General features: G+C 41.5%; 1 protein-coding gene across 3 annotated transcripts in view; it reads left to right on the forward strand.

The window, feature by feature from the left end:
* MXI1 (MAX interactor 1, dimerization protein) overlaps positions 1-8,911 on the forward strand; it is a 113,101-nt gene extending 104,190 nt beyond the window's left edge. For 2 of the 3 annotated variants that reach the window (XM_089509861.1, XM_089509863.1), the window contains exon 6: positions 6,723-8,911. In XM_089509861.1, coding sequence (XP_089365987.1) covers positions 6,723-6,886 — 164 coding nt within the window. In that variant the 3' untranslated portion in view covers positions 6,887-8,911. The remainder of the gene's footprint in view (positions 1-6,722) is intronic. The other variant, XM_089509862.1, reaches the window with a different exon arrangement.
* Positions 8,912-12,530: the final 3,619 nt, after the last annotated feature.

Genomic DNA, 12,530 nt, shown 5'->3' on the forward strand with positions numbered 1-12,530 from the left:
AGGGCCTCCTGTATGCCTTCCCTCCGTTTTCTCTGATCACACGGGTCCTCTTGAAGATGTTGGCAGACCACACGGACGCAATCCTGATAACCCCGTGGTGGCCCAGGCAGCCTTGGTTTGCTCCGCTCCTACAACGAGCGCAAGACCATCTCCGCTTGGAGCACCGGCCCAACCTGCTATCTCTCCACGACGGACAAGTCCACCATCCCGAGATGCAATCTCTCCCATTGGTAGCATGGAGGATACGATCCTGAGGACACTTCCATCCGGTGTACAGGATATCATTAAGGCAGCACAAAGACCATCCACACAGAGGTCCTATGCCTACAAATGGGATAGGTTCCTAACCTTTCTACAAGCAAAGGACATTCCACCATCCTGTGTCTCCATCCCGGTAGTCCTGGAATTCCTTATGACTTTAACAGGCGCAGGTCTCTCCTTGAGTTCTATCAAGTGCTACCTGTCAGCCATTTCATCTCACTACCTATTTCAGGACAAACCTTCCCTGTTTGGGGATCCTCTCATAAAGAGGTTCCTTAAGGGATTCAACAATTTGCATCCACCGATTCTAGACCCTACACCGCAGTGGTGTCTAGACATCGTCCTGGCACATTTGGTATCCAAGCCCTTTGAGCCCTTAGCTACCACGGACCTGAGACTCCTGACTTGGAAGACGGCCTTTCTGGTAGCCATCACGTCAGCCCGCCGAGCTGGTGAACTGTGTGCCCTGAGGATGGACCAACCCTTCCTTCGTTTCCATAAGGACAAGGTGGTGCTCCGTACAGACATCACTTTCTTGCCTAAGGTGGTGTCTGCCTTTCACATCAACCAGGACATTGTTTTGCCGACTCTGGCTCCCAATCCGATCACAGACTCTGAGCGCCAACTCCATGCCCTGGATGTCCGCAGGGCGCTGGCGTTCTATCTGAACAGGACTGCTGCTTCCAGGCGTTCAGAGAGACTTTTTGTGTGTTACTCCGAAGCTAAGAAGGGGCTGCCGGTGTCACCGCAGAGGTTCTCCAAGTGGGTGGCCAACACCATCCACCTTTGCTACGAACTGGCAGGGAAGCCTCTACCAGGTCGGATTAGAGCCCATGCAACTAGGGCGGTAGCCGCATCCTCAGCTTTTTTGACCGGGATCCCCCTTGAGGATGTGTGTAAGGCAGCTGTCTGGTCCCAGCCATTGACATTCATTAGACATTATAGGCTGGACGCAAGGGCCAGGCATGATGCAGCCTTTGGGAGGGCAGTGTTACTGTCTGCCATGCACTAACCTGTCTACTGTAAATAAATCACTCAGGTATTAGTTTGCATATTTATTGTCATGTGACTGTTTGATCTTGACAGTCCCTCCTCCACAGACTACAGCTCGCTAGTCTAAACCCATTTGTGTGATTCGCAGAGACCACGAAGAAGAAGAACAGGTTGCTCACCTGTAACTGTGTTTCTTCGAGTGGTCATCTGCGAATTCACACAAACCCGCCCATCCATCCCCTCAGTGTCTGCTCATTTGACAACGCTTGTTGCCGCGCTGATTAGCGGCTCATTCAAAACTGAAGAGGAGCGGGCCACCAGGGGCCTTATATATGGGTGGGCGGGGCTACCGCCAAAAAGTTGCAGAAAGATACATTGCTTTCTGCCTGGAGATTCTAGAAGTTTCCGAGGATTGCTGCGCAGGCGCAGAATAAACCCATTTGTGTGAATTTGCAGATGACCACTCGAAGAAACACAGTTACAGGTGAGCAACCTGTTCTTCTCCTTGCAGCTGGTCAAGCTTCAAGAAGCTTAACTTTGGCCTTTAGTCACATAAATGTTCAGGTTTTATGATACATGTTGGCTCTATACAGATGGTGTGCCACAGTGCACATATAGCCATTTGGAATAAAGTAGTCAGAAGTTCAAGGAAGCCCTGTTACAAGATTGGTCTCACAGACTTGTACGACAGTAGAGACAACCAGCTTATCAAACTGTTGCAGGTATACTGTGGTATGTTGTTGTTGTTAACTGCCCTCAAGTTGGCCCTGACTCATGGCAACTCTGTGGATGAGACATCTCCAAGACCCCCTGTCCTCCACTGTTCTGCTTACGTCTTGTAGATTCAGGCCTGAGATCTCCCTAATCCAGTCTAGCCATCTGGCGAGCAGTTGTTTTTTCTTTCTACTGCCTTCAACTTTTCCTAGCATTATTGTCTTCTAATGATTCATGCCTTCTCACAATGTGGCCAAAGTATGACAGCCTCATTTTCATTATTTTGGCTTCCAGGGAGAGTTCAGTCTTATTCTGATCAAGGGCCCATTTGTTTGTCTTTTTGGCTATCCATGGTATCCTCAGCACTGTTCCCCAGCACCACATCTCAGATGAGTTAATTTTCTTCTTATCCGCTTTGTTCACTGTCCAGCTCTCACAACCATACATGGTGATGGGGAATACTGTGGCTTGGACAATTCTAACTTTAGTGCTCAGTTTTATGTCTTTACTCTGTAGGATCTTATCTAGTTCTTTCCCAGCTGCTCTTCCCATATCTAGCTGTCTTCTTATTTCTTGACTGCAACCGGTTAATGTTTGATCCTAGGTACAGGAACTCTTTTAACTATTTTGATTTCTTCCTTGTCTAGGTTGAATTTATGTATTTCTTTTGTTGTCATCATTTTTATTTTCTTTGTGTTTTATATCTTATTTTTGTTTTCTTTATGTATGTTACCACTTGGTAAATGTTAATTGTTTCCAACCACTGTGTTCCACTAGTGACTGTGGGGGAACTTGCCAAATGCAACCACAAATTCATCATGTGGGGGATGAGCAGTCAGAATATGTAACACTGATATTCTACCAGCCAATGTGCTTCTGGGCCCCATGTTAAATTGCTTGTGATTTAAAAACCTAAACTATTAGTTTGTTATCACACCTTTCTTTTAGGACTGAAACTCAAGGGTGCTCACAACTTTTTGTATATTGGGCTAGAACTCTGGAAGACCAAGGTTCAGATCCCTGCTCATCCTTTGTGGGTTCTCTCAGCCTCAGGAGACAATGGTAAACCCCTTTTCAGCAAAATTTGCCAAGAAAATACCATGAAAATTCTGGCTTAGGGTCACTGTTAGTCAGAATTGACCTGAAGGCAAATATAAGCAGCAACAGACAACTAAAGACACTACTTTTGCGTATTGAATCCAAATTAACACAATCATCATATTAAAACAGTAAGATTAAAAGCATTTAAAAACACATGAAGATGCCCCCCCCAAACAAATCCCACAATATAGTATCTTCCCATAAAAGCCACCTTTGGAGTAGAGAACATTTACTAAGTGGTAACATATCACAGCTAGTCAGTTGCCAAAGGCATTACTTGAATGAAAATAATTTGACAGAACAGGGAGTGGGGGCAGGCTAGACACAACCTAGAAGACAGCTTTAACTGTCATGGCTCTATCCTATGGAATCCTGGTAGTTGCAGTTTGTTGTGGCACCAGAGCTCTCGTGACAGAGAAGGCTGACTGTCTCACAAAATTACAAATCCCAGAATTCCATAGCATTGAGCCATGGCACTTAAAGCAATGTAAAACTGCATTAGTTTTGCCATGTAGATGCAGCCCCAGACCCCATTCATGTGCATAACCATCTGTGAGAATTGCGCCTGGAACAGTAGCCAGGGAAGCTGTCCTAACCAGAAACGTCGTTATCCCAGTATCTTGGGACCAGCTTATTTGAAGAACTGTCCCCACACAGGCTTGCCTGGCTGACATGCCTGCTACAAAGAGCTGTTAGGTTAGCAGGCATGAGAGAAAGTAGTGTCTCTCTGGTGGCATCATCCTGATGGGATGCCATGCCCTAGGATGTGCCCATGTCTACCTCTCTCTTTTTTTAAACAGGCCTTAAAGAGCTGGTTATTTCAGGCTGCTTTTAAAGGAATTTTGGCCTATTTTTTATAGTACAGTTTTGTTGTTGTGTCTGTGTCAAGTGTTTTTACGTCATCACTTTGTGTTTAGTTTATGCAGTGTCTTGGGAAGGCTTCACTTCAAAAGGCAGCATAGAAACATGAAAATAGAAAAATAAAATAAAAAATATTTGAAAGAAATTAAAATGCATTTGCACCCTCGTTGTAGTCATAAGTGGCCACAAAGTACAACTTTAAAAAGCTCTGAGGCTTATGTGTTGCAGAAACCTGTTTGGGTGCAACTGGCGCCAAGGTTGTTGAAAAGGGGAACAGAAACTGGATGCCTGAATGGCATCATGCAAGACATTTACAATTCCTCTTACATGACAGATTTTGGGATTTGGAAACTGCTTGGCCAGTTAACACAATTAAACCTGGCCTTTGTATCATAAGAGCCATTTTTTGTAGACATGAGATCCCTTGGAACAGATAAGAACAACAGTAAAATATGCTGACTCAAATATTCTGTGTGTGCAGGTCCAATAAGTAGTGTGTTGAGGGTAGAGAAATAAATAAGATAGAAGATAGATTAATCCCTGATAATGTTTTGACGTGAAATGGTCATAACTCAGATTAGTTCATTTTATCCAGGCAGAAACACCTGATTAATTCAGGCTTCTAGACTGTATTCACACTTCTGATATAACTTGTTATTTTTGCTCCAATTTCTGCTTTCCTTAGCAGCCTTCAAGAATACTCAGAAGTGATGGTGTTCAAGATTTTTCTTGTTGACATAACGAGTCATGGGCTGAATCCCCAATCTGCCTTCCAAGACCTAATTTTCAGGAATGACACCCAGATACACTTACAACTCACCTCATTCAACAGGGTCTCCCAACTCCCTGTATGGCATCTCCAGGGTCTGTAGGGTCTGCCAGGAAGAGGAGGGGTTGGAAAACTGACCCAGTTGTGTGTGCCTAGACCCAGACTCAACTGTTTACTTTGGACAGATCTTTAGAACAGGAGTGGCAAAGTGCAGTCCTCTCGTTAATGCTGGACTATAACTTCTAGCACCAACTGGTGCTGATGGGCTTGAGGTGATATGTTTGATGAACCAAGGGTCTATCTTAGTTTGGGGGGAGGGGTAAATTTGAGGCACAGCATGCATAGACTGACATCCTGTTGGTGGCATATGAATGCATAGGTTTCCCTTACGCATGTGTATGCTCTTTCCATGCTTCATAGGAATGGGCAGGATTGGAGGAGCATCTGGCTATGTCACTGTAGCCAGATGCAAGATGTTTATACCACCATAGGCCCCCAGTGATCTCAGAGCTAAGGCAGTCATTCTGCATATGTAATCATTCAGCCTGGCATAGGCCCACAAGCAAATGGAACTACTATGCTATGCTGAGCCACACAGGATTGCAACCATAGTGTAGCATGCAGCACTTGATAAATAATCTGGATGAAAATATCCTTTCCTTTAGAGAAATAAATGCTTAGTCTTTATGGTTGCAGAGAGGGGCTTCTCAGTATAGGGGTATTCTGGCAGGTACATTCTCTGAGCCAGTTCAGATGTTCAGAAAACATTCTAACCTGTCTTTCCCTGAAGTGCTATTTTATCAAGAACTGGATTGTTGTTTTTAATACCTGCTTAAGCATTCTCCCCTTCTGCATTCTGGAAAGTCTCTTTTTTCTACTGCATACTTCTTTTTAAAAAACTGTTTGAATCAGTCCATGATTCCAAGAATATATATTGGTCCATTGGCCAATAGGGTTGAAAGGTGTCTGCCCGGCTTCCTGCTCATGTCCCACAGTTGATCCTAGTGCATCATAATTTCTAACCTCAGCCTGATTTGCATTGGCAAATGTTATCTCTGAAAATCCCAAATATTTATAAAAGTAGTTGTGTGAATCAAGTAAAGGTATTTCTGTTGACATATATCATTTATTTAACAAATGAAATGTGATGTTATATACATAATGTTTGTACAATATGGTTAATATATCTTTCCTGGTTTGCAGCAAAGATTTTCCATGTGGATTGATAAAGGACAATCTGTTTTCTTGCAATAGCTGTAGTTCAAGTTTGGGATAATGTACTAGTCACAATCCATTTAATTAAGGGCTAGGTTACTCTATATGGATATTCTTTCTTGTTGAAAGTAGTAATCAGGTAAAGAACCTTCAACTTAGTATGCTCTGAACAATTTAAACAGTAATAAATTATATCTCTCTTTCTTTTGCTGAAGAGCAGGGTTAGAAACCATGCTGCCCTCCCAGTGCTGTTGGACTGCAATTCCAGCATTCCTCACCATTGACTAGGGCTGCTTGGATTTGCAGTCCAACATCTGGAGGGCCACATAATTCCCATTCCTGCTCTAGAATCCACAGTAGTAATTGTTACTTTAAAGTCTATTATTTTAGTAGTGCAAGTTAGCAGACAACAAACAAAACCTGTAATAATTATCAATGCTAAGCATCAGTTCCTTACCTTCTGATCTATTATTGTTTGGGACTGTTCCTCTGCCTCTTCGGTGTAGAGGAACTTGTTTCATCATGTGCACAATGGAATGGCTGGGCCTGGGATCCTTATTTTGTCTCATGTCCACCTGTGCCCCCAGCATAACCATGGGGCCTCACAGCTCCCCCCCCCCCCCATTCAATGTGGACCATTCAGCCAGTACTGTCCCCCACAAGAAGATATTGCCATGATGCTTTCTGCCTCATCATGAAATTTTAAACATATTTTCCCAATACAAACTGTTGATTTGACACCAACATTGGTCTCTTCATCTTGCCATGGGCGTGGTCACTAACACTTGCCACTTGCCTTCTTTTGCAGAAGAAATCGAAGTGGATGTGGAAAGCACAGAGTTCTCCCATGGAGATGTGGATGATATCAGCACAACCAGTACAAGTGACATTGATGACCACAGCAGCTTGCAGAGCATTGGGAGCGACGAAGGTTACTCCAGCGCTAGCGTCAAGCTCTCCTTCACTTCCTAGAGCATGGTGCTAGGGCAGTACAGCTGGTTTCTTTGGGGCAGTTGACGTTCACCCAGCAGAGCTCTTAAGATACAGTATTTTTCTTCTCCAAACCACACTTCAGCAGCTAAGCTTGGAAGAATGCAACTCTAGAATAGCTCCATGGGTCCATAGGAGGGTGGGAGCCTAATCGGGAAGCCAACCAATTGCCACACTGTTATAGTCCTGAAATCCTGACTTAGTGCTGAACCCACAGCTACTCTGAAGTCATAGACAGCACTCCAGTCATATACTGATGGACTGAGATTTGCCCATTTATAGTGGATAGCTTTGCTCAAAGATTTTTTCATTGGGCAGAGGATCTTGGCTATTCAGGCTTTTGATTCTTAATTTGTCACAATTCATTTCTTAATTTGTCACAACTCTTGAGAAATTATCCTCCCTCCCCATTGCCCTTTTCCCCCCTATTCCCATACTCAAACAAAGGCCCTTTGTGGTGCTACTAAGAAAGACGTTTGTCCAGTATCTATGAAAATCTAGCACACATGGGATAGACATGTTTGTTCCAAATTTTGGGGGGAAAGTAACCAAGGTGATCATAGTTTATGGGATCAGCCTCTCCCGATGAGTTTGCACAATATCCTGAACTACAGAGCTCAGTTTTTAAGCTCTTTAAAATGCTGTCTCTCAGTTTAAGCATTTTTCTTTTCCTTAAGCAAAGTATGAAGTTGGACAGTTTTTGTGTATTCTCACCAGCAGAAGCTAGTCCAATCAATGCCTTCTGTCCACTGGGTTTCTCAAGCCAACTTTGATCTGTACAGACCTAAGAAATAACAGTAATAGTGAGAAGCTCTGCTCATGCCCTGTGAAAAGAGAGGTGCTGCAAATCTGGAAGCAATTCTCATTCAGCTCAACTTTCTGCTGGACATTATTTCAAGGCAAGAACTTGTGCCACATGATTTTAGCACTAGAGTATTGAGCCGTAACATACCAGCACTACTAGCTCCCTGGATTCAATGGCTACAGCAGTTAACTCCTTACTAAAATGGCATTCCCAACACAGAGACAGACAGAAGTCTGTGAAGATAGTGGTGGTGGTGGTGCGGATGATGCGAAGGAAAGGCACAGCCTCCATTCTGAGCCACAATGACCTTTTTTTTTCCTTTTGCAAATTACTTTGATAAATGTTTGTAAAAGTTGTTTGGGTGAGAGAACCTACATGCGACAATGTCTTTTTAGAACTCCTAGGCATGATTCTGCAAATGTCTTTTATAATTGACACCAACCAATGGAAAGGGACCTGTTTTTCTGCTGCCAAGCACAAAAAGAACAGGGACTCTCCTCAGGTGCGATGGCCTTTTGGTTTCCTTTCTGGACTTCCTTTGCCACCTGGATCCCTCCCATAGTTCTGGCCTGGGTCCATACTTAACATAGTACATGTCTCATGGTAACAGCCTGCCCACAGTGGTTCCCCAGTGGGAAATCTCCAGTCCCACCTGAGAGGAACTGTTGCTGTTGTCTCGCTGTTAACAAGAAAAAAAGATTGTATCCATTGTTTTTAGCATATTTTTTCTCTTCAATATGAGCTTTCTAACCTGCACTTTGAGGTCTTTGCTTTTCCTTTAAGCTTTCTTAACTACAAGAATTCCTTTTAATGTTCCTTTACCAAGTTTAAACTTTACTGTTTCATTTTTTTTAAAAAAAGACCTCATGTATGACACTTGTTTGAAACTTTTAAAGTGATTTGTCTACCCTCCCAATTACTAAGGGACAAAAAAAAGAAAAGAAAAAGAAAATAAGAAAAATGCTTTATGAAATTCATAACTTATTGCTGATTATAATTACTGGGTTGTTAATTTCAGTCCTGTAGATTTTTAATTTTATTGTTTTAGATAGGGCTGGGCAACAAAAATTTAAAAAGACAAAATAATAATAAAAAAACAAGGTAACCTCATTTAGCCGTGCAGTGGAATTGTGTTTAAATGTTGGCATATGGTTCTGCTTATAGTAGCACTTTAACACCATTAAACATTTCTGTATCTGAAATGCACTGTGTTCTGCCATTTTGGTCACTCCTGAGACTTTAGAATACCCATGTTGTTTGTGCCTGGACATTTTAAAAACAATTTGCCATGTAATTAGACGACCCCAAATGACTTCTCACATAGATCTTGTCTCAATATCGATATGGTGTGTGTGCTCAAACCCACATATGTTATCCATTCACCCCAGAGCTGTTATCGTGTCATATAATAACAAGACACAACTTTAGAACCTGTTTTGTGGAATAGAACCATAATCTCTCCAGGGCTGTACTATGTTCCTAGCTGGGGTTTTAATTTTTCTGTTTATTAAAGCCTGGATCCAGTTGTTGATATACATCAATCTCCCCTTGTGGCTATGTAATACTCTGGTTTGCTGCATGCAATAATCTCTCCCTCTAGTGGTGGGAATAAGAACTCATTAGTCGTAGTAAATGGGAGATAAAACTTTCAACTGAATCAATAAGGAACTCATTTTATGGCAGTGCGGTCTGTTTGGTCCATAAATTTGCATGTGTAAAGCTATTGAGTCTCACCACAGTTCTGTGGGACAGTCAAAATAACTGATGAACAAAATAGTACTAAGTTGTATTAGCAACCATAGTTAACAATTTCACTTACCACAAAATCAGCCAGTGTGAACGTGATTTGAATTGGCTGTGTGAGTAGGGAGAGGATTCCATAAGCTCCAATAGCAAAAGCATGTGTTCTGTATATAAATGTTCCTAGGCTCAAACTCTTAAGCAGCTGCAGAGGAAGGGAGGAAAAACCATCCAGGTGGAAGGCCTTGGCAACACTTTTGCCTGAGAGCACAGAAAGCATTCTCATGGCAGACGATACTGGGCCATATTGAATATTGGTCTGCTTTAGTTCCTCGTTGTGTGTCAAATAAAAAAAATGTTTTCTGAAGGGGAGAAGTGGGATAAGAAGTGACCAGAAGTTGGAAAGTTACTTTTCAGATTGCATTTCCCAGAATCCTTGGTTGAATATAGCTATGCTAACTAGGAGATTTGGGGAACTATAGTCCAAAATAATTTCTGAGGTCTAAAAGAGACTATGTAAGCCAAATTCAACACCCTTCATACGTATTTATTATGCACATATACTGGAAATAATAGGGCTGTTAACATGTGAACTGCTATATTTCTCCATGGGTAAGCAGTCAGGACACATCTGTATTGGTGGCATGAAACCCACTATGGGAAGAAATGTATCTGTGCAACTTACATTGAATAATGTTTTCTGTAGCAGATTAGTTATATTTATTGCTCCAAACTAGTTCAAGCTCCTTCATAGAACCTAGGTTTTTTCTTGATAAAACCATGCCCTTCATATTGTGTTCTCAAGTCTTTGCTTCCAAAGTTTGAAAACTGTTAAAATAGCTTGGAATTTTTTTACTGCTTCTTACACTTTACTTTTTATTGCATTTTCCCCTCTACAAAAACTTGAGATGGTTGTTTTGACATAAGTCCTGCCATGTTCAATGGAGCTTACTCCCAGGTCAGCGTACATAGCTTTGTGGCCTTCTGGCAAACTAAATGCAAGACCAAAAAAAGCAAGCCTTTTGCATTTAAAAATGTGTCCACTGAAAGCAGTGGGAGTGTAGGGAAAGGCTGTGTCAGGATGGCAGCAAGCAGACAAGGGAGAAAAAAATTTGTTTCCTACCATATTACTGTCCTGAGGAAAATTCCCCATCTGAAGTTGCCAATTTGCTTTGGAGTAAAATCCCTTATTGATGGCAGTTTCAAAAGTATATATGCATCTTGACCTCAGCAAGCTCACCAGACCTTCATTTACTGAGAATGAATAGTCTCCAAAAGGTTGATAATTGTCAACATATAATCAACTCACAGTAGCAAATGTAGAGACAATGGAATTCATGCTTGTATTCATATCTGAAAAGTGAATCTTTGGAAGTTAGGAACCCATGAAGCTCATGTACACTGAGTTGGACTGTTGGCTTATTTAACTCATATTGTCTCTGGCCACTCATAGGTGTCTGCTACATTAGATATTTGATTTGAAATGAAAGGAACTTAACCAGGGTACTTTGCATGCAAATCATTTCCCTCTCTCTTGGGTGAAGCTACTAGATTGTATTTAACCTTAACCTCATACCCTGTGCCAGAGCTCTTATGGCTCTTCAGATCTAGGCCATTATGGCTTGTGCTAGTGGAATGGGCTGATACAGACTGTAACATGCAATTAATTATAGTACAAGATCCTCAGAAAAACAATAATTCTTGCTTCATCATTTATATTCAGTCTTCATGCTGAGGAATTAGAAAATTCAGTTATTTTAATATCCATGTACAGTGTCCTTGGTATCGTTGGGGTTTCATTCCAGGACACCCCCACCCTACAGATAACAAAATCTGTGAATGCTCAAGTTCCATTAAATACAATGGTGTAGGGAAATGGTGTCCAAGATCAAGCTTTGCTTTTTGGAATTTATATATATTGGAATATTACCAAATCATAGATGATTGAAGCCATGGATATGGAGGGCCAACTGTACTTGTTGATACTGCACAACAATGAAAACTGGGACTGATTACAAATGTTAATTAAGGGCAGTTTCTAGAAACAGGGATATTAGTTACCATTGTTCCTTCTCAGATCAAGCCTTAGGAAACATTGCTAGAGAGAAGTCACAATAGTTGAAGTCACTTTTCTCATTCTCGCAGTCTTACCCATCTTAGAAACTCATTCCTCCACTCACACAGTGAACCTGTCCATCATTGTACAGCTCTGTGTTGCAGCTGTAAATCAAACAGGGAAGGTTCACTGCAGGCAATATTGTTTTTAAGGCACACTGCAGGCAACATATTAGAACCAGAAAATCACTTTATAGTTGTTTAAATACACAGCAAAAATTTTGTATGTCAGGAAGCTGAATGCCAGTGTATACATCCATTTCTGTACTGACTTCAGCTGATCTGCTGTGGAAGAAAAATATTGTAGAGAAGCTGCCATTGTGAGTAAGTAGGAGATGCACTGAGACAGATGTGTTTCTCACGTATTAGCTTGCTGTTTTTATAACTGCAAGAGCTGATTAAATTGTATCTGAATGAAGTACTTACTGAGTACAGCAAGGCAACACCTGGAATGTATAACATGCCTTATCCATTTTTTAAGGTAATTAAAATTTAGCCCAAATTAATAGTCCATGTTATGTGCTTCTTTGGAGACTTATCTGACATTGCTTATGCTGAGATAAGCTGTTGTCCCTATTGAGCATGTGACATACTACATGTATTAATATATGTTTCACACTCAGAACAAATAGCGTGGCGTTTCTTTTGCATTTCTTTCATCAGCCAAATTGTCACCCTGTGTATCTGTCAGATTTTGAAAGTTACAGTCTTGCTAAACTTCAGTATATACACACTTGCATCTTGCACAGAAGAATGGAAAAGAAATTACAATTCTAGCATGACATCTTAGCTTGATGATCCCAACATGTTGCTCTTCTTATTCTTAGCCTTCAGAACCTTCTTTTACTTGCTGTTTTAACTGAAAGGAATCAATGAAACTGCAGGTAAATGTTCCTATGATTTAGGTTTGCAGCTATTAGTTATATTCTGACATAAAATGCAGCTATTATATTCTGATGTAAAATA

Source organism: Sceloporus occidentalis, unplaced genomic scaffold, assembly GCF_023333645.1.
Source record: "Sceloporus occidentalis isolate IW3139 unplaced genomic scaffold, rSceOcc1.0.p SCAF_2, whole genome shotgun sequence".
Lineage (NCBI taxonomy): Eukaryota > Metazoa > Chordata > Lepidosauria > Squamata > Phrynosomatidae > Sceloporus > Sceloporus occidentalis.